The sequence below is a fragment of the Arvicanthis niloticus genome, chromosome 2, assembly GCF_011762505.2.
Source record: "Arvicanthis niloticus isolate mArvNil1 chromosome 2, mArvNil1.pat.X, whole genome shotgun sequence".
NCBI lineage: Eukaryota > Metazoa > Chordata > Mammalia > Rodentia > Muridae > Arvicanthis > Arvicanthis niloticus.
This window is the reverse complement of record NC_047659.1, coordinates 113838875-113866383: the sequence shown is the minus strand read 5'-3', so window position 1 is coordinate 113866383 and position 27509 is coordinate 113838875. Positions and strand designations below refer to the sequence as shown.

At 41.3% G+C, this 27509-nt stretch overlaps 1 protein-coding gene across 1 annotated transcript; it reads right to left on the bottom strand.

The window, feature by feature from the left end:
- Positions 1 to 639: 639 nt before the first annotated feature.
- Positions 640 to 27509, bottom strand: Dstn (destrin, actin depolymerizing factor). Its single transcript, XM_034495410.2, has 4 exons — positions 27324 to 27509; positions 5794 to 6101; positions 3994 to 4070; positions 640 to 1835 (listed from the first exon to the last, which is right to left on the bottom strand). The coding sequence occupies exons 1-4, from the start codon at positions 27324 to 27326 to the stop codon at positions 1726 to 1728; spliced, it is 498 nt and encodes a 165-aa protein (XP_034351301.1). The 5' UTR covers positions 27327 to 27509; the 3' UTR covers positions 640 to 1725.

The window sequence follows — 27509 nt, the reverse complement described above, 5'->3', positions numbered from 1 at the left end:
TAGATTATAAGGCCTGCGACAATGGCTACTGAAAGCTATTTTGCATAGAGATTCAGGATGAATCTCAACAAGTGGGCAACTTAAAGAGTCTGATGAAAGTGCAACTTTTGCAAAATCTTCTTGGAATAGGGAAGGGATGTCCAACGTTTACAACTGCATTCTTATTTAAGCAGACAAGTGTGCTATGACCCTAATCCTATCAGAAATGCCAAAACCTAGAGGGCTTACTGCCTAGGGAAGTTATTTATACTGGCTAGTTTCATCTTGTTTCCACCTGATACAAGCTAGAGCCATCTGAGTAAAGGGAATCTCAATAGAGAAAACGCCACCATTACATTGCCCTGTAGCAACTGATGTAGAAGGTCCCAGCCCACTGTGGGCGGTGCGACCTTTAGGCGTAAGGTCCTGCCTGGAGTGTGTGAGAAAACAAACCAAGCAGACCAGTAAGCAGCACTCCTTCATGTCTCTTGAGTTTGTGTTCTGACTTCCCTCAGTGATGGATTCTGCAAGTTGTAAGATGAAATGAACTCTTTCCTCAAGTTGCTTTTGGACATGATCTTTATCACAGCAATAAAAAAACAAACAGAAGGCAGATTCTTTACCTCCAACTCATACACAAATAATCACACAAAGAAAGGATAAGTTACAAATGCTTCCTTTATTACATAAAGCCAGCATTACTACTAAGTTCAACTGACTGTGCATCTCTACAGTGTTCGGTGTCATGCCTGTGATGTTAACAATCATTTCCAAGTGTTGTTGGGCAGTCCCGTGTCATCCATGGTACCTACTTCCGTTTCGCACACAGCTGGTCAGCTGCTCTAGCTAGGGATTTGCATCCTACCCAGCCCCAGAGGAAACGTGATCAACACTCTTCCACAGTCTACTGTACCAGATGCAGCAGTTTTGAAAAAGAAATTACAGATCAAAAGCACCTTGGCTTATCAGTACACTGCTTTGTCATTTTTCATTAATAAAGTAGATTACAATGAAGCCCTAATTTGCAATATCATTAGTTGTTACAAGACACTGAACATTCTCCTGAGGATATACCATGATTTCTAAGACAGAAAGTCACTCTAAGCCATTTCCCAGCCCAGGGAGCCTCTTGCTGCAGGTACAGGGCACTTCCTGCATTCCAGCACCATGCTCTGGTGCTTTGCAAGATCAGCGTGAATTTTAAGCAGAGTCTGAAACAGTCATGACACACCTGATAGAATTTTTAAGACTGCCTGGCTTAGTCTTACTGCTGTTAGCATATATTAGGTGTTATACACATTATAAAGAAAATTATATCTCATCATTTTAAGTCAAGGAAAAATAGAGAATTTGGGTCAAAATTATACACAGATTATGATCACTTTTCTACACAAAAGAAACAAAGTAACTGCTGAGGTTAGCAAAGATTAGCAGTTCTCATCACATTGCCTTGTACTGTTTTGTGAACTGTGTCATTAAAAGTCCTGAGCTTAATAAAATCTTTAAAAGTCACCTCATGAAAATAGGCATTTGGCCAATAAGAATTTAATTCCACACCAATGAAACTTTAGAGGCTAGATTTATGTAGGGTAGTGTTTGCAGACACTATAAAATTTTTAGTTTATTCTAAAAGATGACAAGACAAATTCCTCAGTGAGATCCTGGCCTAATATATTTGCTTTACTTATATAGTGAAAGGATAGTGTTAAACATGGAAGCTTCTAATCCGTGGCACTGACTGGTGATCTACACAGGGGATCCTTCGAAAGCTACAATTAAGGAGCCACCTAGCTTTTCAGCAATACTAGTCCGATTGAGGTCTTCTGGCCCATTTGCTTGATACTCATGCTTTATACCTAGAGAGAAAGACAGATTCTGTTTAGGATTATGCAGCAGCTTACGCATTTCTCTAAGGTACCAAACTAACTGAAAGACCCTTGTCTTACAGAACACTATCCAACTGCAGGAATGATGTACAAGCACAAGCACCAAAGTACTGACCCCCACCAATGTAATGCTGACTGAAAGCAGCCAGAAACACAAGTATACATTCCATTATGATTCCATTTATTTAAGTCTAAACCAGCCCCAGCTAGTGTATGCCGTCAGAAGCAGGATACCAGTTACTACTGGGGTTCAGGAAGAGGTAGGGGATGGTACAGAGGAAATAAGCACTGAGGAAGGCTTTGTGGAGGTAGTAACTGGATAAAAACAATCATCATGTTCAGTCTGCGAACACACTTTACTAAGGAGATTGAATAAAAAGGCAGGCCAGTACCTTTTCCTTAAATTTAAAAAAATAAAAATACAAATACAGGGCTAGAGACATGGCTCAGTGGTTAAGAGTGCTTCCTGATCATTCAGAGGACCGGAGATCAGTCCCTAGCACTCACAGTGTGGCTTCCAACCACACAAATCAACCACTTGTGACAACAGTGCGGTGGACCAGGTGCTTTCTTCTGGACTCTGAGAACACCTGCACTTGCATGTGAATGAATCCGCACACTGATGTTCACATATGCACATAAAAAAAGTAGAAGCTGAGTGGTGGTGGTGGACGCCTTTAATCCCAGCACTTGAAAGAGACAAGTGGATGGCCTGGCTGGTCTACAGGGAGAATTCCAGGACAGCCAGGACTATACAGAGAAACTTAGCCTTGAAAAACCTAAATAAATAAATAAAATTGTTAAAAAAAAAAAAACAAAAAAAAAACATGAACTTAAGCACTGTGTTACAGAAAACATAGTTCTGTGGTTGCATTTCACATCACACATACGACTGAACTCTTAAGCTGTGGCACTGGTGGGCCTAGGGACAATTCTATTGGCACCCTGCAGAACTAGCTCCTCCAAGGGCTTACACACAGCAGGTTCTCAGCACAGAATGTTGTAAACAGCAGCACAGTCAGTCTGCCATCTGAAGATCACTTCCCAAGCTCTTCTCCAAGCACAACAGGTCAGTTTTTATACAACTTTGGACTGATTTGAGAAAGCCACTGATTGAGTCCACAAGAAAGGTGACATGGGGACTATCATTTAATATTCCTAAATCAAGTCTTATGGAGCAATTCCCCTGAAGTCTTGGGTTTCATTGCAGTCACTGAGCTATGAGCTATCAGCTGATATTTGTGAGCTCACTCTAAGGCCCCCAAATCAACCCCAAAGTACAGAGAACCCACTGAGGGGAGCAGCAGCAGACTGGGAAACAAAGGCAGGAATTCCAATTACTTAACTCATTAAAACAAGCTGGGTCGAACCAGTTCTACTCCAGGAATACACAAGCCAGTCACAGAAAACACCCAAAACCAACACTGGGTAAACTGTGCAAGCTCTGCTCCCTCAGCTGTTTAGAGATAACGGGGGGAAGGGAGGTGGCAGGACAAGCTGATCAAACCTCCTGCCCCAGAGCTGAGAGAACTGAGGCCCATGAGGTTAAGGTTCTGGCCATGGTCACACAGCGGTTAGCAAGCTCAGCCCTTGTGCAAGCCTGAGTTTATACTGCATGCTCTTTCTACCATACCAATGTCTTCTGACTGGAGTCTGCCCAAGGCCACTTCATCCGGACCCCAGCCACCCAGCGGCAAAACTTGCCAGCTCAGGTGAGTGTATTTTCCTTTGGACCCAGAGGACTCAATGACCTAAAATCACACCATTTAACAGTAAAGCTAGAGACAAGAGAATGTTTCCTGCTATGAACATTTCCTTTCTGCAGCTTTGTCAATGATTATATTCAAAAACAATGCATAACAATCAACTGATCCCCACCTGTTATGTGAAAACTAGTTTAAAACCAGCTGTACGCTGACGTACAGCCAATAGGAAACAGACAGGGTCATGAACACAGGCCAGCAGACACTGTGACCAGCCCAAGACAGAGGATGCTCAGAGGGCATTTCTCCCTGTGTTACCCTTTGTTTCTAAAGCTCTACGGAGATAATAAGTGGGTTTTAGAAACATTCCAGTCCTGATCTTGGGGACCCACTACACCCATAAAACTTCAGAGGCAAGTCCCTACCTGGAAATTTCTTCTTGATGGCGTCCTTCGAGCTTGCATAGATCATTTTACTTTTCAGAGGTGCTTGTTCTGGCGCCCTGGATAGAAGAATGCCAGAATGAAACAGACTGCTGAAGAGAAGTACAACCTACATCGTCTTGAACAATCTCCAATGAGATGAGCCAGGCCTCAGAATCTGTTTCTCACCTCTGAAGGTTAATGTCACAAATGGTCACATACAATAACCACAGTGGAAAAAGAAGGTACACAAGCAAAAAACAAAGAAAAGGAATTTTTTAAAGGCAAGTAAAGAAAACATTGCCCAACTTAAAAGCCTATTTAGTCAGCAAACCTGGCACATAGCTGTAAAATCCCCAAAGACAGGGAGAGACTTCACTAATGTTAATCATAGCGTTGTTTCCCCAGACCCTAACACTAACTGGTGTGTAAGAGAAATAAAGTTTAATGAATGGACCTTCTTTCAAATCCAAACTCTATTATCTTTAATGCTTATCAATAATTACCTTTTACATTTTTGTTTTTATCTATGTCTATGTGCATGGCTACTTGGCTGTATGTGTACTGCATGTGTACAGGTGTCCACAGAGGCCAGAAGGGGACAAACTCCCTGAAACAGGTACAAGCAGTTGTGAGCTGCCTGATGTTGGTGCTGGGAAACAAGCCATGATTCTCTGCAAGAGCACAATGCTTCGCCACACCTGACCCTTTCAATTGTCTGTCTATAGCACTCTCCGCAATAGCGTGCTAGTCACTCCTACATATCTGTCTCCCTGACCTCTCGCCTGCAGTACTCACATCAACATGGTTTACAGAGTACAGCAGAGCCTTAGTGGAACAGAAGTGAGGGTGATCTACCATTGCCTTCCTTCAAATCTCAATGCCTGCAGATCTGCAGTCTCCACTTCTTACGCTGGCCTGGAAGATCACACAGATCCCCCTACCTTTCCCTCCCAAGTGCTGGAGTGAAAGACTTTTGTCTAAGGCTTAATGTCAAATATTTCAAGACTAGAATAACCAGAAAAGGCCACATAATCACCTTAAAATGCTAACTAGAAAACACTGTTCAGCTGAATCGTTTGCAACAATGAAAATGCTGTTTCTGTCAGTCTATGTGGCTACACATTGGAAATAAGATATTCATTCAACTAAACAATGAATTTTAGCTGGGCATGGCAGAACATGCCTGCCCTTCCAGCAATAGGAAGGGCTACTGCTGAGTTCCAGGCCAGCTTGGGCTATACAAGGAGACCCTGTCTCAAAATATAGAGGTTATCTTTTTAACTAATTAAAAATAAAATATCCCTATGCAGGTTTGGGGGGGGGGGGATCTAACTAGATACTACAGACATAGTGGGACCACAGTGAGGGAGGAATGGCATCACTTCCTCAAAGCAACAGAGGACAAGCACTTAGATGAGAACCGTGGACCCAGCAGAGCCTTACCAGTAGCAACAGTTAGTAGAAACAAGGAATTTTGATTTAGAAACAATGACTTGTAAGAATCCACAAAATAAACTACCTACAGTGGTGTTCTTTCAAGTAGACAGTGTAGCTAAACTCAATCCAGCTTAGACTTTATGAAGCCTGTAAACATTCTGACAATGAATCTGAGTAGCTTCAATACAAATTATTTTGAGGGGTCTGGGGCTATAGTGCTGGAGCCTGTGCCTAATATATGCATGGTCCTGGCTCAACCCCCAATATTATCAATACCATTCTGATCCCTGAACTGGTACTTCAAGAGTGGACAGTAGGAGACTGGCTCTCAGTTCTACAGAGGGTCCATATTCTAGTACTCACCACAAGAAGAACATTAGCTCTTCTTTTCTGGACTCCTTGGTTTCAAAGCTGGCATCATACAAAGCGTAGCGACAATCTTTTTCAGGAAGCATTCCGACAAAATGCTTGAAAGGATCAGTTATGGTAACACCAACATCTCCAACCAAGATCTCTTTGCCTTCTTCAACGACTATGCACTTTTTATCTGCACTGAGACAAAAAATGACAGCCTTCTTTCTTTTCTTGATTTCTTCTGGTGTGGAGCATTTCCGAACTTTCATGTCGTAGAAAATGCGACATACTTCATCCGCAACTTGAACTCCTGAGGCCTACAATGAGAAATGTGCAAAGGGCTTACAACTCTTCTAATTTCAAATATAAAACACTACATTTTGGCTACAGATTGGCATGGACTTAAAATCTTAGGTGTGTAAGTATTACTGACTCCCAACTTACACATGCTGTGTAAGCCACGCCTACCATTAATTATGTGGGACACACGACTACAACAGCTCCTCTGTCCTAAAATCTCCAAAGGGCTTCTTAAACAGCTGGGTGTTGTCGATGCCACTGACCCCACCTGTCTCTCAGGGAGCCCAGGCTGGTGTCAATGACTGTGTGGCCAAGTATGACAGTTTTAAGCTTCTCACCCTCCACTCCCCACCTTTCAAGTGCTGAGCTTCCAGGTGTCTGACAGATACTGCATCTGGTTCACACTGTGCTGGCACTGATTCCAAGGCTTCATGCAAGGCTGACAAGTACTCTTCTGACTGAGCTACACGCTGGCCCTCAATTCCATGTTTCTCACAGGACTTTTAGAGCCTTAGCAGAGATTACCTTCCTAGTCTGTATATTAATAATATCTTAAAAACTTTTTACATAAAGCAGAACAGATGGTTTCAGTTTCTTGGCTAAAAAAATTCTCTCTCTCTCTCTCTCTCTCTTAAAAACAAAAAACATCACTATGTAAATATTTCAAAGCCCTGATCAATATTCAGAAACATTAATTGCTTGTTTTTTTAAATTTAAATTCTATGCAAGCCATAAGGACTTGAGTTTGATCCCAAACACCCACAGCAAAAGCTGGGCATGGTACTGCACTTATAATCCCAACACTGGGAAGACAGCACCCAGAAAATCTATCACTTGGGGCTGTGGCCTACCAGCCAAAGCTGATCCACAAGCTCTAAATGAGAGACCTTATCTCAAAAACAAGATGGATAGTTTCAGAGAAACATCACCTAGGTTGACCTCTGGCCTCCACCTCCCTACCCACCACTACTCCTGCCACATGCACACATAGACATACTTCTTTTATAAATTATTTTATAAATTATTTCTAAAATGTTTAAATTATAAATTGAGATTAAAATAAATAAAAATCTTACTGTTAATAATGAAGGTTATCAGTTTAATTTGGGATTATACTAACCAGAAAAATAATTCTTTGTCATGTTATTACTTATTATTCTGGATCAGGTATTTAAACAAGTTCTTGATACCAGAAGATCTTAAAGCAGTTTTTAATCTTTCTGTCTTCTACTGTCCAACTACATGTACTACAAACACTAACTCCAATATACATCATTCTGTATTAGCTTCTCTAAAGCAAAGATTACAAGCTTAAAGATTTAATAATGTAAAATTACCAAGACTCAAAATTAATACCAAGTTATATAAGAGGCAAAAGTGCATTAAAAATGAAGAAAACCCTAGAGAATGAGATTTGCAAATCATTAAGAAATTTTTACTCTGACTGTATGAAGAATCCTTTCAACTCAGTAACAACAAGAACCAAAAGCAAAGGTAGGCAGATCTCTGTGAGTTTGAGGCCTGTCAGGTCTACAGATTTAGTACCAGGACAGCCAGGGCGATGCAAAGAAACCCTGTCTTGAAAACTTGAGGGGTTTGCAAAACACATATAAAACACCCACACACCCACACGCACACAGAGTATCCACTAACAAATGTTAGTGTGGAGAAGCTGTAATCTTACATCGCAGCAGCAAAATTGCAAACAGGTCAACCACTTGAGCAATTCTCAAAGAGCTAAACATGGAGCTATCAAATCATCTAAAAATTACAGGTCTTTTGTATACATATGAAAATAAAAATATCCCCAGATACACAACCATGCACAATTTCACACAGATACAAAATGGAAACCACCCCAAAGTTCATTAAGTGAAGAGATTTTAAATGCACTACAGCCACACAATAAAGCAAAAATGAGAAACTGACATACTACAACATAAACGAATCTCAGAAAACATCACATTCAGGGGAAAAAAAAAAAAAAAAAGCCAAAGAGAAAGGGCAGCATGCAACATGATTCTATTTATATAAAATGTCCCCAAAGGCGAATCTCTAAGTAGACTAGTGGTTTCCAGGGCCCAGGAAACTGGAAAGGGACTGACTGCTAAGTGGCAATTTTCTTTTGGGGGTGATGGAAATAAATGCTCTGCAGTAAAACTGCTATTTAAGCATGCACTCAAGAAGCTGGCTGTGGTAGTGTTTGCCTATACCCAAGCAGGCAGTTTGATGTCTAAGGAAGGAAGATCAAGGCCAGGCTGGGTGACATTAGTGAGACTCAGTCACAGAAAGGAGAGAAAAAGATGCCTGCGAGAACATGGGGGACTGAGATATAGTGGGAACCTAGCATTTGTTTCTAAGGTAATTTGGCATTCAATTATTGGTAAGAGTGCTGCACACACTCCAATCCTGGCTATCTAGTCCACATCTTTTCACAATCTCCTCAAATCTAGCTAACCAAATCCACATTTTTCTCATAGATGCAATTACTGTAAATGAACAGCACATTTTAATACAGTGGCAGTCAGAAAATTAACAGTAAGTAGAAAACTAACAGACTATACAATATCACTCTATAATAAGGATATACAATATGCTCATATTATATTCTTATTACATGTGTATACTTATTGCATTTTTTTGTTTTGTTTTGTTTTGTTTTGTTTGAGACAGGGTTTCTCTGTGTAGCCCTGGCTGTCCTGGAACTCACTTTGTAGACCAGGCTGGCCTCGAACTCAGAAATCCGCCTGCCCCTGCCTCCCAAGTGCTGGGATTACTTATTGCATTTTTAAAAATCAAATTTAAACCCTTTACTGCTTTAGTAGTATTTTTTGATCTTTGCAAGAAATGAAAAAAATGTTCAAATAATATTACCAAGGAAGAACTAGAAACACTCCAATTCCTCTAGTCCATAATAATGCTGATATCTAAGTATTTTTTTTAACCAACAAACAAGTCTTTCTTTTAAAAATACTTTAAGATTTAGCATTCAGGGCTGGAGAGTTGGGTCAGAGGTTAAGAACACTCTGCTCTTACAGAGATCCTGAGTTCAATCCCCAGCAACCACATAGCGGCTCACAACCAACTGTAATGAGATCGGATGCCCTCTTCTGGCGTGCAGTGTACACACAGATAGAGCACTCATATACATAATAAAATAAATAAAACGTGTCATCCGTAGGATGTGTTTGCATCAATACTCCCCTTATCTCTCCCCCCCACTAGCTTCCCACGAAGCTTACTGTCCAACTTAATGTGGCCCCTTTCTAACAGCCATAGCCACCGAGTCCATTTAGTGCTTGCCCAATTCTTAGACGGCAACACTGGGAGCGTTGTACTCATTTACTCAACCAGTACCTGAATGAATATAGCTAAAGTATTCAAGTCTCTCAAACACAACTTGCAACTGACTTAGGAATCTATCGTGACCTGTAACTGAAAACGCGGTTCTGCAGATGTGTGTATCTATCTGGCTCTAACCTGGGCAGAGTGGGCCTGTTCTATGAGAAATGCTGCCTGTACTGGTTTCTGGTGAGAAACGTTATTTCTACACACCGTGCTTGAGGAAATGGCCCCTGAAGACAGCGAGGGAGATTTTGAAACATCCAGATGAACAAACTATCAACTGCCGCAACGAGGTAGAAAACCAAATCCAAAGACAGAGATGTGGTGAAGGGGAAGTGTCAGTATGGGACCAGGACAAGGAGAGCCAGGCATGGGGTGGAAACTGACCTACAGCAGTACAAAAGGAGCAGACCAGAGGACGGACAGACCAGCAAGTAGAGCATGTGGGCCCGTGCTGGATGACAAGCACTGGACTCACGAGGGGTCAGTGGCAAGAGTCTCCTCTAACGGCAGACAGGTTCAGGAGTTTGGAGGCATTGGTTACTTTAAAAGCCAACTTGCATGAGCACAGCAGTGCTTTCCACATAAAAGGACAGAAACAGAAAGAGCTATGGAAGGCCATCAGCTGCACTAATACCACAGTCAAGGTGAGGGGACAGGGTTTCCCATAGTAGCAGTACTGAGGCTGGTGTGGGGGCCAACAGGGCTCAGCAACAAGCTCCCTGAAAGTCCCTGGGCTCGAGACAGTTTGGGGTGCTGGGCAGACTAACAGGGCTCAGGAGGCAGATTACTCACTCCCCTAACATTCCACTGCAGTGTTTTAGAGGCTGACTACAGTGTCGCTCCTCAGGACTGGTACATAACTCTGTACTTTGCCTGTGGAAATAAGAAACCCAACAGGCAGGATATATGTTAGATTCAGTTAAATATATTTTTGAATTGTTATACCCAGTCTCAACATGTCTAGATAACCTGATTTAAACAGCAGCGATATGGAAGAAATGAACAAATTAACTGTCGCCCAGACCCTTCATACTTATTTTTATATAGTCAAATACAAACCCCTTGGGCAACCAGACTGGAGAGGCCCAGAGCAGTTCTCCGAAGCCTGGCCTCACTGCCCAGGCCCCGCACTGGCTCTCCCTGCTGCTCCCCAACACTAGCATGCCTCCTCTCAACAAGCTGGGAACCCTTACACCTTTTCTTCTGGTGGCTGAGTTAGAAATCAAGTAAAAAGTATAAGTGAAATGGAAAAGTGACTATGTAATCCTTAAATACTTAATTTTTCTTAATTTACTAATTTTCTTTGTAACTGGGAGGCCAGATTTTATTTGACTTTAATGTGCACAGGATCTGACAATTGCTAACACTTAGCTCTAAAACTTGATAAAATATGATTAATATTTTATTTTAGTTCACTGCTGTATTTAATAACCCTCCCTCCCCAAATTTACCCCTTTAACTGCAAGTTGTAATGAAAAAGTAGAGTCCTTTACAAACACCAGTGGCCCAACCCATGGGGGGCACCTTCACAGCTCCTTAAACCAAACCACACAAACAGGGTCTGAGGAAGCTGACTGCATTCAAATAGAGCGTGCCCTGACAGCCTGCTGTGAGGACTCACCTGGGTGGCTGTGTTAGCCCATGGGTCTCTGTCACAGGCCTGAACAATGTGCAGAGTCACACTGAGCTTCTCTAACTTTTAAAAAAAGGCCCTCTGTGCAGGCCTACCCAGCCCAGCCTGAGCCTCTCACCTCAGAAGTAATGCAGGGCAAGACCTGTCTGGTTCCTTCAAGAAAAGGTCTGAGAAGGCAAAGGTCCTCTCTCAGTTTCACTACACAGTACTCAATTAAGACAGATGTTTAACTGCTCATAGTCAAGAAGCTGTTATTAATGAAGTTAAATCAACCTCCATTTTAAATTTAAAGTTTGCACAGTTGAAACAATACAGATGACAGCTGGAAATCCTCTGAACCAGAGAATACTAAGTTGCTGCAGAGCTGGAAGGAACCAGAGCAAAAATGGACTCTGCTACCACACGAGCCCTGGCCACCTTAAAAAGTTAGGGCGTTCACAGCTGAAATCCTCCAAGTTCCATACCAGAACTTGGAAAAGCCACACTCCATCCTGCACCACAACAGCTGCTGACAATCTTGCTTCAAGCATAGTGCATTACATGCTTAAGCCTCTTCTGGTGGAGCACATATAAAACCCACCAACTGTGAGATTATATCAAGACTAACACAACACAATTAAACCAGTCCACTCCTAAACCTGATCGTCAATTAACAGCAGCCATCCTGAACCAGAACATGTCTCACTGACAAAAATCAAGTAGGACTCTCACTTTGGCTCCATTATTAGAACCCATACACTTTAATCCTAATTTAAAAGCAAGTCCTCTCCCCCCCCCCCAAAAAAAACCCACAACAGACAGAATAAAAGCCATTTAGCTATTTAAGAAAAGTATTCATTGCCAAAATCCAGTTTTTCTAAGAGTTTAAAAGATCTGAAAACTGGGACTGTTGCACAGCTGCTATATAATCGCAAATAAACAAATTGACACAAAACAGTCGGTGGTGGTTCCTTTTCTAACAGCTCAAAGGAACTGGGGAGTCTGAAACTGGGCCCATGACTCCCTTTATTTATAGGCCTTGCACAGGACCAGCAGAAACAGGAGCAACAGCCGGGTTGCTAGCTACTGCTCCCGCCTCCCAGCAGAACAGATGTGTCTTCAGCTACAGCGGTTCAGGGCTGACTGACGGCTGAGCCCCCAACCCTGCCCCTACTATGGCTCTACTAGTAGAAGACAATTAGAAAAGAGCACAATTCAATCAGGACCAAAACAGAAATATGGAAATTCAATGGAAAAGAGTGAGGGAAATAAATTAGTGTGATTCACACACACACAGCCCCCACACCTCCCTGCCCCTTGACTTTGGAATTCCAGAGTTCATCCTCTATAGTGTATTGTGATCATTCTAGCTTAGTCATCCTACTGAAAAAAGTGAGCACACAGAAGCAAGAAAAGGCAGACTCTAAGGTATGACCCTAAGTTACAACAACCCTGCTCCAGCTGTTTTAGGGAAATGTGGCCAACAGCCGCCATGACAGCATTTCTTTGCTACTTTCAAATGTAGCAGCCATCACTGTGAGCTAGAACACTAGAAATAAATGAGATAACAAAAAAAATTATTCATTTGATTTTAAGATATCTAACAAGAGGCACAGAAAACTGGCTCAATATTCAAAGTAGCTCAAAGTAGTATGTTTTGGGCAAACAATTTTTTATTTAACCTTTTATTGCTTTTTTTGTGAATTTCACATTAGCATCCCAATCCCACTCATTTCACCCCTCTGAATGCACCCTCCACCCCTGTAACCTTACCGTTCACCCACACCACCACACAGCAGACAAGGGCCCACTCCCTGAGTGCTACAACAGATGAGGGGCAGGGCCAGCTCTCCAGCTCTCAAGATGACAGGTGGGCAAACAAACTTCTAGAATGTATTACATAACCTCCAGTCCTGGGAAACAGCACACTGTTCTTGTTATGATTCATGTTATTTGGAACTTCATATTCTACTATGCAAAGAATTAACAATATATCTAAGGGCAAAGATTTCACATTTAATACTAAATCTATTTATAATTGACTATTTCCAAGGAAGCAATCTTGAGAAAAACAAACTGCTAATATATATATTTGAGACAGGGTTTCATTATATAGCCCAGGCTAGCATCAAAATAATAATTATCTTTCTTCAGCATCAAAAGTGCCAGTCCTGCCACTGTTTATTAAAAGTACATGCTGTGCTTGTTTTGAAAGAATCAAAGCAATAAAATGTCAAAGTTTCATGCAAAATGGTTCAACTAAGTAAAGCCCTTAAAAAAAAAAAAAAAAAAAAAAAGACATTTTCGTTTATCCCTTGCAGAAGAAGCACTGACTAGTAGGGGAAAAAAAGTGAAGAGCTGGAAAAGTCTATGGAGATCACAGAAAGCAACTTTGATAAATTTGCAATTGAGAAAATAAGTTCTTTAAGTAAGTTGGGGAGTTGGGGGGGGGAGGGAGGGAGAACTGGTTACACTTGTCTCCTCAGCAGAACTGGAAATGCTTCATGTTACATATTTCTCTGCAGAGGAGCAGCAGCAGCATCCTGCAGCATCCCTGGGTTAGTCAGGCCTGCTCATCCTACACTGCTAGCTCAAAAGGATGGGTGGAACCACACACACCAAGCACTGGAATGCAGTGCCTAGCAACACCACTCGCTAAGTGCACACTAATTATTACTATGATTATCTAGAAGATCCAGTTAGAGCTTCTTCAACTCTTTACCAAACCAGATTGCCAGTTCTCAGTAAAGCCTTTGGTTACTGGACAAGTTAAAACTTCTATCTGCAACAGGAATTTATTTATAGATAAAGCAAGATGAGTTTACTAAGTACACTGCAAGGGGCAAAGGGTAGGGCAGTAACAAAACAGACCATCTGCTCAAACAGAGAATCCTTCTTTGTTTCTGGTTCACTAGAACTGTGGACTAGAAGAAAAAAAAAAAAACTTGGCATCTGGTAAGTACCATCTCTTTCTTCTCATGAATATTTATTGTTGTCATTAACAGATAAACAGACATTAAAAGTGTAATATGTATACAATGTAATATATATACAATGGAATTTTATCTTGCCATGAAAAAATAAAATTGTAAAATTTGCAAGAAAAAGGATAGATCTAGAAACTACTGTATTAGGTGACTGTTGTGGATAGCCCCAGCCTTGTATTTTGATACTAATTTTCCTTTCCTGTGAGGGGCTGCAGAGGAGGTGTGAGTCATAACACAGGTGAATTCTAGTGAACCTTCTGCCCATCTTAATTTGTAAAATAAAGGCTGGAGCCAGTGATTGGGCAGAAGAAGGGGAGGTGGAGAAATAAAGGTTGGTGGAAGAAAGCAGATAGAGAGGGGAGACTGGAGGAAGACAATGGAGGAGGAAGATGAAGGAGAGGACAACTGGGAAGCAGGAGATAGAAGGACAGACAGACGAAGGGTCTAGAAAATCCTCGAGTTATAAGGCTCTCATAGCTGGGGAATAGAATAGTGTAGGGGTATCTGCCCAATCTAGGCTTACAGAATATATTCACAATTACTGAGTTGTGTTTTCATTGACTGGTCATATTTGGGTTGAAGATTTAACTATCGCCCACTACAGGTGATCCTTACTTTCCCTGACCTCAGAAAAACAATATTGCCTGTTCTTGCTCATATGTGAATCTTAGCATTTAATGTCCATTTATATGTGTGAAATTAGAAGTGGGATAATAAAAGGGAGAAAGAAATTGTTGAGAAGGGGCAGGGCATCGAACACATGTGAAATGAAAGCAGGAAGGAGGTTACTGGTGGCGGAAGGGTACAAAAACAGGAGACACAGTGGAAGAGAAGAGCAAGAAAAATGTGTTTGAAAGTGCCATAATGAAACCTGATACTCTGCATGCTAAATAAATAAATAATATATTAGGTGGTTAAATAGCAAAGAAAGGGACCAACAAGATTGCCCAGCAGGTAAAGGAGCTTGCTACCAAGTCTGACTGACCACTTGAGTTCAATTCATGGAATTCCAATGGCAGGAGGAGAGAACTAATGCCAGCAAGCTGTCCTCTGTCCTCCATGTGTGTCCCATGGCAGGTAAACATGTACATACATGCATACACACACCAAAGAACAAAGAAAGAAAGAAAGAAAGTAAGTAAGAAAGAAAGAAAGAAAGAAAGAAAGTCGGGAGGGAGGGAGGGAGGGAGGGAGGGAGGGAGGGAGGGAGGGTTGGTTCAATAGCACAGGACTGAAAAGATGTCTTAATGTTCGTGGCTCTTGCAGATGACACAAGTTCAGTTCCCAGCACCCACATACAGTGGCTTACAACCAACCACCTAGAATTCAGCTTCAGGGAATCTTCTCACCCTCTTCTAACTTCCATGAGCACCTGCACACATGTGGTACGCACACACACACACACACACACATTCACACACATGTATTTCTTTTAAATATAGCAAAGAAATGGTCAAAAAAAGATGGGTGAGAGTTATAAATATACACACATAGTTTTAATGAACTTTTCACACCTGAGCCAAACACTACCTAACAAAACTCCGAGTACCTGGGCTCAGTGGTTAAGAGCACTGACTGCTCTTCCAGAGGTCCTGAGTTCAATTCCCAGCAACCATACGGTGGCTCACAACCATCTGTAATGGGATCCGATGCCCTCTTCTGGTGTGTCTGAAGACAGCTAAAGTGTACTCTCGTAAATAAAATTTTTAAAAACCTCAGTGCCAGACATAAGAAGCCCTCTTTTGAGTTGCTGGCCAGGGCTGTCCAAAAGGCTTCCAAATACAGCCTATTGCATTGCTGTTGCTCTTGGCTGATCCTTAGAGTGGAAGATGACTAAGTCACAACTGCTGAAGATACCATGCATGTCAGAGAGAGGGTCCACGCCCCTGAGCTGGAAGTGACTAGAAGGTACCTTGAAAGCTTCCAAAAGAGGGAGGCAACCAACAGTCTACCCAGCTGTAACACCTATGAACCACATCAACAAACGGCAGGATAACCCTAAGAGTACAGTAGTGGCATCCATGTCTTGATAATAACCACCAGCTCTCTAATTGGACCTAAAACCCACTGAACAAGAAAGAAACCACACCTGGTACTGAAAACCCAGCTAATTCAGTGCTAGTGAAGTCATGGATCTTGAAGGAGAACCTATAACCACCACTTTATTAAACCAGCACAATCCCTAAGTAGAATTTGTACCTTCAGTTATCAGCTCTAATCTAAATCTGCATCTGCTTCTCTATGGACTGAAGTCTACAGTTACTTCTATTATTGTAGTATTATCTATCCAATACTGTCCTATCTGTTGGTTGATCCCTGCTCTTGATGTCCCCCTAAAAGAGTAAGAGCTCTTAGTGGGTATTTTTTAAATTGTTACTTTGATTTTATTTATTTAAGCCTTGCTAGGATCGGACCCAAGATCTTGTACATGCGAAGCAGGCATTCTGTCACATGCCTACATCCCGTCCTGTTAGTTATCACTGTACTCTACCCTGCATATCTTTATCAATCCTCCATCCCCAGCCACAATGATGCTGCCGCCAAGTAGATGTTTACTTAACCAATAAAGTTATATAGTATTTGTCTTTAGACTTGTCAATATGTATTTTTTATTTTTAAAAAACTGCCTAATGTGAGCATAGTTCATATAAATTTCAAGATAAATGCTATATAAAAGACATGAATGTATGCATTAATCAGCATTCAAAAGCATGACTAAGAAATCAATATTCTACAAAACACATTTAAAAGTTTGTGTGATCTAAGTTGTGGCTACAGGCCCATTTGATCCGTAAAGACATTAATTATACAAAGGTGTCTGCTAATTTTACCAAGCAGGGAGAATGTTTCGTGGATTTGCTAATATTTGAAAGACAGAAATGATTCCCTGTGAAGTCAGGGACAAGACAGGGACAGGCGTTCTGCCGTTCCTACCCAGAATGTGAAGTCTTACCCAGAGCAGCATGGCAAGAGAAAGAACTAAAGGATAACCAAACAGGAGAGGAGGCAAGCATACTGTGTGTGTAGCAACATGATTCTCTAAATAAAGCCTGACTCCCAGACTGATAAAACTGATAAGTGAATTCAGTAAGTTTCAAGATACAAAAATCAATATACAAAGGCAGCAGCGTGTCTATGTACCAACAGTGAACTAGAAGGGGGGGGGTCAAGAAAGCAACCCCCACTGCCACAACAAAAAACAAAAACCAGCAACAGCAACAAAAAACTCTGTAAGGGACTGGGAAATGAAGCTCAGAGATACCCGAGAGGTCCGACACCCTTTGCAGATCCTTAGCACTACACCATACAAAGCAAAACCAAAAGAAAAACCCCTTAGGCCTACATGTAGCCAAAGGAAAGAACTGTTACACACAATACTAATTACAAAACTCCATGAAGAGCAATGAGACTATAGTCAACACAGACAGACATCCCAGAAAAGCTTATGGATTCACAGTGCTGCTAAAATGTCCATACTATCAAAGCAAATGCACAATGTCAGTGCAATCTCCACCCAAACAGCAATGGTTTCTTCACTCAATAAAAAAAAAAAGGAAGATGGGAATAGTGTCACATGCCTGCTATCCCAACACTTGGGAACCGGAGGCAAGAGGATCAGAAGTTCAAATATAGCCTTGGCTACACAGTGAGTATAAAACCAACCTAGGCTAACACAAGGAAGGGAAGGGAAAGAAAAAGCAATCCTAAAATTCATATGGAACCACAGAAACTTGGGTAGTCAAAATATTTTAGCAAAAAGAAAAGACCAGAAACATGGTAATAACTCATATCTCAAAATATATTCATAGAGAAAATAAACAAAACACCATGTTGCTAGCATAGAAGCACACACATTCAGACTAACAGAATAGACAGAGAACCCGAAAATAACTTCAATCTCTACCTAAGGAATCACTGACAGAAGCACCAAAAACCTACATTAGAGAAAGGGCAGTCTTTATGAATGGTGCTGGGAAATTTGGAAACTCATACACAAAACAATAAACTAGACCCCTATCTCTCATCACATAAAAATCAAGTCAACAGCTGGAGAGATGGTTCAGCAGTTAAGGGCACTGGCTGCTCTTCCAGAGGGTCCCGAGTTCAATTCCCAGCAACCACATAGTGGCTCAGAACCACCTGTAATGAGATCTGATGCTCTCTTCTGGCCTACAGGGATACATTCAGGCAGACTGCTATACAGAGTTTAAAAAAAAAAAAATCAAGTCAAAGTGGATCAAAGCCACCCTAAGTTGGAGCCCCCAAACCATAAAACTATTAGATGACCCAGGGGTGACCGTCAAGATAATGAATAGACAATGGCTTTGGATATGATTCCCAGAGCACAGGCAACAAAATATAAAAACAGGCAAATGGAGTTTTAATCAAACCAATTAGTTTCTGTACAACAAAAGATACAAAAGAGATTAGACAGCCTGCAGAGTAGGAAAACATATTAGTAAACCATTCAGTCAACAAGGGATGAGTATGACTATCCAGAAGAAACAAGAGACCCAACAGAAGAATAACAGTAATCTGATTTGAAGGGGGAGGGAAGGTTAAACAGACCTTTCTCAAAGGATAAATGACCGATTATATTAAAAAATGGTATTAGTCAGAAGGGAAATGGAAAGCAAACCATAACCAAGTACCATCTGTCACATTCCTGTTAGGGAAAGTCACCATCAAGAATCTAAGTATATCCACGCTGGCAAAGACACAGAAAAAGGTGAACTGTCACGTGTCATTGGTGGTCACGTGAACTTATAGAGCATTATGGAAATTAACACGGAGATTCCTCAGAACACTAAAAATAGAACTCCCACAATCTAGTATTCCACTAGTTATACACGCAAAGGAAATCAAATTACCCTAAAGAAGACATGTCTGGTAAACTCCCATGTTTACCACGACACTATTCAAAAAATGAGATATGAGATCAACCGAGGCCTTCACTGTATCTGACATCACTACTCCACGCTACTCCACCTGCTTGGAGCTCACAATCTTCCCTCTTAGCCTCCCAAATGAGGGAAATATGGATATGTGCCATCACACCTGACATCATTTCACCTTTTAAATCAGATCATTTGGGATTTTGCTCCTGGGTTAATATATTTTGAACACTACTCCCTGTTGGATGAAGAGTTGGCAAGAACTTTCCTGTTGTTCAGGTTATCAATTCACCCTGTTGCTTCTGCTTTTTAGAACAGTCAAATTTACTTTTGAGTTGGTAATTTCACAAATCAGACTCTATTTGAAGAAATGATGTGAATGCACAGAAGTTTGAGCACAGATGACATTTCTTTAAATAAGAAACTTAGATGAACCAGTACTATCATGGGGACCATTAACTGTAACAGGAGTGAAATAGCTGAGGCAGGAGTCAGTATTTTAAGAACAGAAACTGAAATCATTGTCCATCTACGAATAGTTCAACAGCATCGATGGAGATCAGTGGGAGGAAGCGAGTCCAACAGTCGCTGTTTCTCTTTGATCTCTGCGTCTGGCAGTCGTGGGGCAGGGTACTTCCTCACACTGTACATTTCTACAGTGAAGCTTTTGTCCTGCGAAGGCCTAAAGCCATGGAGCCAGGCAATCATGGACACGTACCATTAGCCAGAATAAAACTTTCTTCCTTTAAACGACTAATTCTGCTATTTTTTCCACTGCTACAAAAGCTGACATACTAATTTTCCTCCTTTGTCTGCAGAACTTTAGCCAGACAAGCCTTTCTGTCCAGGCACAGACCAAGTTCACTCTCTTCTTAAAGTCCTTTGATGAGTCCTCCTGACTGAAACTCTCTTCACACAACTGGATCTCTCAAAAAGGATTAGCCTGCCTGGGCCCAGCCAGCTATGCAGAAATCTTTTTTTTTTTTTTTTTTTTTTTTTTCAAATTAAGTAAGTGTTTTGGCTTTTTCTATGAAGCTGAGGAACAAAACAGCCACTAACCTAAAGCCACACAGAAAGAGGCAAAGCCAGACTCCAAAAACATGTGTCTAAGCCCTTGGCAGTTTGGCTCAACAGAGGCTCAAAGATTTGCTCTAAGAATGGCATGAGGCAAGGTAACCATGTCTGACATGTAGTTAACACTGTACGTTACCTTGTTCTTTCATAAGTTAGGCCTTTAAGCTCTTTCCTATGGTTTACAATGTCCAATTAGTAAATATCCAATCTCATTTCACAAAAGAGGAGTTTCTGTATGGCAGAGTCATAGCTTACCACAGCAATACTGCCTCATCTATCTCTAAGGATTTTCATGAAAAGACTCCAATTGAATTGTAATGTGTATACAAAGGTGAGGTCCTATTCAACCATTTCAATACTTAAATCTCAATTTCCATGGCATTTTTTAAAAAGTGAGAACAGAGGTATAAAAATTAAAATACTTCATCTCTATAGGAATTTCTGTCAAAATTAAGAAATCTTCTTAATCACTTATTCATTGTAATTCAGTAACATCTCTGTGAGAAAGGAACTGTATTATTGATATGAACATAAGAATGGTACAAATCCAGATAAATATTATATAAGAAACTGATTGTCTGGAGAGATGGGTCATCAATTAAGAGTGCTTACTTACTGCTCTTGGACTAAACAAGTTAGTCCCAGGCTGGCTAAGAACTCAAGATCATCCTGCTCCTGCCTCTGCCCCTCTGCCCCTCTGCCCCTCTGCCTCCATCTCCAGAATGCTAGGTTAACAGGTACACAACATCAAAGCCTGACTGAGATGTACTTTAGTGTAAAATATATACAGAATATTTAAAATATGTAAAACTTACTTATTTTTCTATCAAATACTGATACAGTATTTTAGATAGGGCTAGGGGTGGCTTAGTAGAGTTGACTGCAGGCATATATAAGGCTCTGGGCTGGTATCTAGTGCCACAAAGAATTAATTATAGTGGTTTAAAATTTCACCTTTGTTGTTTACCTTTTTTTAAGGAGCACTGATAAAAAAAATTTTATACACACACACACACACTTTTCTGTAACAAAATTTCACAACTTGAAAATTCTTGAAAGCTCAATGACTTTAAGATCTGCCCAAAAGCAACATGCTTATCTGTGTCAGTGCCAGCTCTAAAACTATTTGAGAATGCAAGCAATTGTATTTTATTAAAATTAAATGCTAATTGTATCAATAAGCCAATAGAAGAACAATGATGGAAAATTCATTTTTCTTTTTCTGAAATAAGGTTAAAATAAAAGAGGCACAGCCTATAACATAATATACAAATGTTGAAGGAATAGTCTTCCTTCCGTGAGATCCAAAAGTCAAACATGGTCACCAGAGACCCTGCTGTGCTAGGAGTGAAATCTCCATCCCATCCGCTTTTATATCTCACTATAGCGGCGGAGGGCTAGACTTTTACATACCTTCAACTAGACACTAAATTTAACATAACACAGAAAATTAAGTAATCAAGTTAGCAACACGTTAAGCATGTCTTGTGGCAATGTCAGCCACTAAGAGATTAGTCTGGTATTAGAGTTACGAATCACTCGAGATTAAAAGCTGAATTCAGTGGGGTCTGATGCATCTAACTACATTTGTTCAAAAGATTACTGGGCTGAATAAACCTGATATAGTTTTCTAATATATACCTTTCTTAACAAATGTTACAGTCAAGGAAAAAAAAAGGTACTAGCCCAGAAGCGTAATTCTAAGTGGAAAGCCGTCACTGTAACAGCATGACAAAGCAAGACCGTAAGGAAACATGAACAATCCTAGTGTGAGATATAAGCCTTTCAATATGCTTTCATGAACAATCTAAGGGGGAAGAGGCTCGTGGCATTAATAATCTCATGTTTTATGTCCTGCAGTTTGCACATACAATCAGCAAATGGTACACAAGGAGAACAGGCTGAATCACTCAGAACAGACCAGGGCCTGGAGTTCTTTGGGACTGGAGTCATAGGGTGGTTGTGTGCCACCCAATAAAGGTGCTGGGAACTGAACCTGGGTCCTCTGCAGGCACAGCAAGTGCTCTTCATTACTGACCCACCTGTCCATTTGCTTTTTAACATTCTGGCTAAATGAACCTCCCAGGATGAAGAGACACGTAGAGAACGGAGGAGGCTAATCTCTACAGTCTCTGGCTAAGAAGGAACTATTCTGACCAGAAGCCTGAAAATGGCAGGTGAGATAAAAGGTAGCATTTTTCTTCCATGATTTAGCAGCTTAATATGAAAGACACAACGTGGAAGAATACTAGCCCCAGAATTAGGACCCAGCATTGACAATCATGTTTGGATTGTTTGTTGTTGTTGTTGTTAGTACTAGATTGTATAGCTCAAAAGTCAGCTCAGATGAAGTCAGGTTCACAGGTATATCATATATATAAAAGCTGCTTAGCATATATATATGAAAGCTGCCTATCTGATGTGTAACATGGTAGTTACCTTGTTTACCTAACATTACATGAGACTTTCAGGGTCTATGCCCAGCCTCAGTTTAAAAAAAAAAAAAAAAAAAAAAAAAAAAAAAAAAAGTACAATATATACAGAAAAAAATAGTCAATCAAACATAGAAACCATTTTCCTCACATTAGCTAGGCAAGAGACTTAAGGCTGATATTTGGTAAAAAGAAATATACAGAGGCTGTGCCAGTTAGTTCCACCAGCTGGGGATCAAGTGTTCAAACACATGAGCTTATGAGGGGCAATCTCTTATTGAAGCCACCAAAAGGTTACAGATGAAACACAAAGTCAGACACACCAGCAGGAAGACAGAACACACATGTATGCTCTCCACTCAAGAGTCTGTGTGTTTATACCAAGAGACACAACAAACAGGGATAAAACAAATGATACATAATAATGTTAAATGAAAAACAACTATGGTAAAAAGTTTAAATAGATAAACCAACAGGAAAAATGTTAAAATGCTCAGTAAAGGTGACTAAATGCGGACAGTTTTATAGTACAATACTACTCAGTAGTTCAATCCAACACCCTGGGCTGCTAAAACGGCAGCTAAAGTGGCTCATTTGCCCACAAGCCTGAGGACCTGAGCCCAGGACCCACAAGGTAGGAGAGAACCAACTCCAAATTGTTCTCTGACTTCTATACAAGTAGACCTCTGCAAGCACGTGTAACACAAGTAGTGGAAGCCCGGTGGCGGCGGCACACAAGCCTTTAATCATGCCACTCAGGGCAGAGACGGGTGAATGGATCTCCGAGTTTGAGGCCAAACTGGTCTACAGAGCGAGTTCCAGGACAGCCAGGGCTATGCAGAGACATATTGTCTTGACCCCACCTCACCCACCCCAAAATTAAGTAAATATAATCAAAATCAAAATCCTCCCCAAAAAAGCACAAAATTTTTAAAAAGCTGAAAGGGACTAGACAAACACAGCACACACACACACATAATTTAACACATTAGTGCAGCATGAATTAAGAATGCATGCATGTACATTAAAGTATGAGAAGTGAAGAAGCTGAAGAGATGGCTCAGTCAGCAGTTAAGAGCACTTACAGCTCTCTGCAGAGAACCTGTGGTCAATCCCACACGGCAATTCACAGCTATCTGTAACTCCAGTTCTAAGAGATCTGACGCCCTCTTCTGACCTCATGGGCAGCGCACATACATAGCACACAAGACATACATGTAGGTAAAACATCCACACACATAAAGAAATTTTTTAAAAGTATAAAAGTACCAAACAATTAAACCTATCAACTTTAGGTGACTATGGTGAACTGGACCTGATCCCTCTGGAAAGCACTGGTGGTTGAGAAATCCACCACCATTCTGTGTTCTGGGAAAGAGATCACTGAAGAGAACAGGCCTTTTAATCCCAGCACTTGGAAGGAAGAGGCAGGCACCATCTATAGGTCTGAGGTTAGTATAGGTTAGCAGTGAGACCATTTCAATAGAAACAAGGGAGGGAGGGAGGGAGGGAGAGAGGAAGGGGAAAGGCCCACTGTACTTTTTCTGACAAGAGAGACCTGTTCAGATCCTTCCTCAAGACCCTCTCAGTTACCTCTTTTTCTTAGAGAAGTTTCTTCATCAGGAACCTTCTTTGAATTTGCAACATCCTGAATGAAATTGGTTCCTTTAATGAGTCAGTACTGTAAGATCTTTGACACATGAGTGGGACCCTCTAGGGAAGGAAGGGATGCACTAGAAGAAAATGTACACTTTCTTCGTGATAACACCCCAAACTGTTATTTGTCTTTTGATAAAAGGGATCATTATCCTTTACACTTTACTACTTAAAACACTTCAAAATTAATAATTTTAAAGATTAATGTAAAAGAAGGAAAAGTGATTTGTAGGCAGTAACTGGTCCTTTCAGGCAGAGGTTCTCAACCTTCCTAATGCTTCCTTTAACACAGTTCCTCATGTTATGGTCATCCACAATCATAACATTATTGTTGTTGCCACTTCCAAATGGTAATTTTGCTACTGTCACAGACTGTAATGTAACTATCTGATATGCCATGCAACACCCCCACACCCCCACCCACACCCCCTGAAAGGGCTGTATGATCCAAAAGCAGTCTCAAGAACCACTGCTTTACAATCTCCCTTTTCATGTTAAACCGGCACACAAATGGTGTGGTGGCTCCTGCCTTTAACCCCAGTATTTGGGAGGCAAGAGGCAGGTAGGTCTGAGTTTGAGGTCTACAAAGCAAGTTCCAGGATGGCCAGGGCTATGCAGAAAAACCCTGTCTCTGGAAAAACAAAGCATGTCCAAACTATTGTTAAATAGGTTAACAATTAAATTGTTAAAAAGTATTTTCCCTAATCACCAAGTGGCAGAATGCATTTATAATTCAGTCCAGGCCAGTTAGCTCAGTTTGTTGGAGCAGGGTCCCATCTATGCTGTTAGATTACGGCATATTCCTTAACTATTTCAAGGCAAAACGACATTCCTACTTTCCAGAGAGCCATAAAACTGTGCTGCAAATGCATTCCTTGGTTAAAGAAAAGACCAGCCAAATCTACATGTGATGTGTCAAGCTGTACCCAATATAACTGAGCAAATAAAACTAGGAATTTTACAGTGGGCTGGAAATCTTTGCACATATGAGGAAGCTGACACACCCAGTACACAGAAACATTTTATTTGCCATGTGCAAACAGAAGATACATTTCCCCCCTGTGGGAAGGGGCTTTTATAGAGACATTTATGGCGATATTTTGTAATGAGACACTTGAAAATAGGACACCTCATATTTCTAATTTCAATTCCCTTTATTCTAACAGCTTCTAGAAGACATAATGAGTACCAGGAAGTAATTCTAATTTAAAACAAACTCATATGTAGTTAAACTTTACTCTTCCTACTTCCACCCCAAAAAGAGGAAAGGAGGGGTTAACTAAACATATTAGCTGACACCTATAATCCCAGCACTCGGAGTCTAAGAGAGTAGAAGACCAGGCCATATACCAAGGCCCCAACTCAAAAAAATACAAAACTAGTGTAGTTCTTGACACCTGTAATCCTAGCACCTGGACTGCCTCAAGTTCAAGTCCTGCCTGGGCTTCACAGTGAGTTCCATGTGGTTCTGAACTACAGAGTGAGATCCTGCCTCAGAAAAAGGAAACCAAGGAGCTCACCAACAAATCTAAAAAGGTTTCAAATACAGAAAGTGCTAGAATCTGGGATTAAAAAAAAAAAAAGTAAACTCAATCTCAATCTCCCCCTAACCCTCATTCTCTAATAGCTGGACTGAATGAAGACGCTCTGTGCTTATAAACTCAAACACAGAAACATCTGTGTTCTAAATTCTTCATTCTTAAAACATACTCAGGACAGGTGAACTGGCTCAGCAGGTGAAAGCACTTGCCAGGCAAGTCTAACAACCTAAGTTCAATTCCCAGAGCCCACAGTGAAAAGGAAACTGGATCCGAAAGCATGATGGCATTCCTGTACCCAAGTCCTCAGACCATAATAAATATATCGGTACTTGGATGTAAGAATGGACCCACCTTTAGTTTTTATTTCTGTCTCCTCCAAGTACCAAAAAATACAACAAACTTTTTTTTTTCATTTTATTAGAATGTACACCGGAAAAAGTTAAGCTTTAAAACCAAGCTTTTACACGTTTAAAATGTTTGACCCTATTTTAAATACAACGTTTGCATTCTCAACTAAAAGAAAAGATGTTACATCAGCAGACTGGAGAGCAGACACCAGCCCACTTCACTGAGTGCTCGAATGTATCAGAACTCAAACCCTTTAGATTCAGTCTTTACTATAAACCAGCATACACATACATTTAAAATCTTGCTGAGGTTCAAGAGACTTCAGGGCCTGAATAGTTTAATGCTCATAGCATTAAACTCAAACAAAACTTAATATCAAGACACTACTAAGCATGATCAGTTTTGAAGAAAATTACCCATTTAATCTAATGAGCCAGCCTGCACCTGCAAGCCAGTTGCTACATCCTAAGGAAAAACCAAAGTTGTTATTCAGTGAAAACACTCTGTAGACACATAAGTGGGTACCAACTGCTTCCCGGCGCACAGATGTAGCAACAGGATAGTATTTCTAGCAGTGTGGCAAGGCCTTGCCAGCAAATCATTGACCAAAAATGGTAACAGTGTGCAGACTACAGTGACAAAATGTTCCACTTGATCGCCTAGTAGAGATACTGTGTTTTACAACCGACTTGAGTAACAGTTTAGAGATAGAGAAGTTTGTAAATTAAGTAAAATCTCTACCATCTCAATACAACGAATGTTTCTCTTTTTAAAGGGCTCCAGTAATTAAATGGGCTTTCTGAAAGTTTTTAAATTTACATTAGGAAAGTAACATTATGTCCATGCCTTGCACCCAAAGTTGTGGTAAAGCCATGTTCTCAGGTGAAGGCAAATGTCTAGCATAGATGAATGGACCCGGCAGGGAAGGGTTAAAAGAACCACTGCCAAGCTTGACAAGCCCAACGAGAGTGCCACTGAAGCTGATTGCCAGATACGACAAACAAAGCCACGGCAAGGCCACCCGGTTCTTAATCACGCTCGCTAGCAATTACCCCGCCCTCTAGAGTGTTCAATAAAATCCTTCTTTTCCTTCTCGTAGAAAGGGCTGGAAAGGCTCATGGGTCACCGAGCTGGCCTTGGAGAAAACCGCACCCACAAGGACGGTCTCAGGTTCGACGGCCCACCCCGGGGATCTACCGACTTCGAGATGGAAGGCAGCGAGGCCGGGCGGAAGCGGAGCCCGGGCGGCGGCCTGGAGCAGTGGGCAGGATGCCTCCCGGGAGCCGTGTTGGAGCCGTGGAACGCGATCCCTCCCACGGCGCACGCCCGAGCTGCGGGTCACTCACCATGTTCGCTGCGGCGGACTTCGGGAGGAGATCTAGGAGCCTGGCAGCAAAGTCTGTGCACCTTCCTCCTCCGGGTAGCAAAAGCAGGAGAGGGAGCGCAGGGCGGACGCCGGAGCTCGAGCTTATTAAGGGCGGGCACGAGTTCCAGTCAGACTGCGGCTGCGCGCGCCCCACGCTCCGCCCGCC

Coding starts and splice junctions, on each gene's coding strand:
- Dstn (XM_034495410.2), bottom strand. Junction 4,071..5,793: donor GAGCTAATGTTCTTCTTGTG/GTGAGTACTAGA, acceptor TCTTCTATCCAG/GGCGCCAGAACAAGCACCTC. Junction 1,836..3,993: donor CATCAAGAAGAAATTTCCAG/GTAGGGACTTGC, acceptor CTTTCTCTCTAG/GTATAAAGCATGAGTATCAA.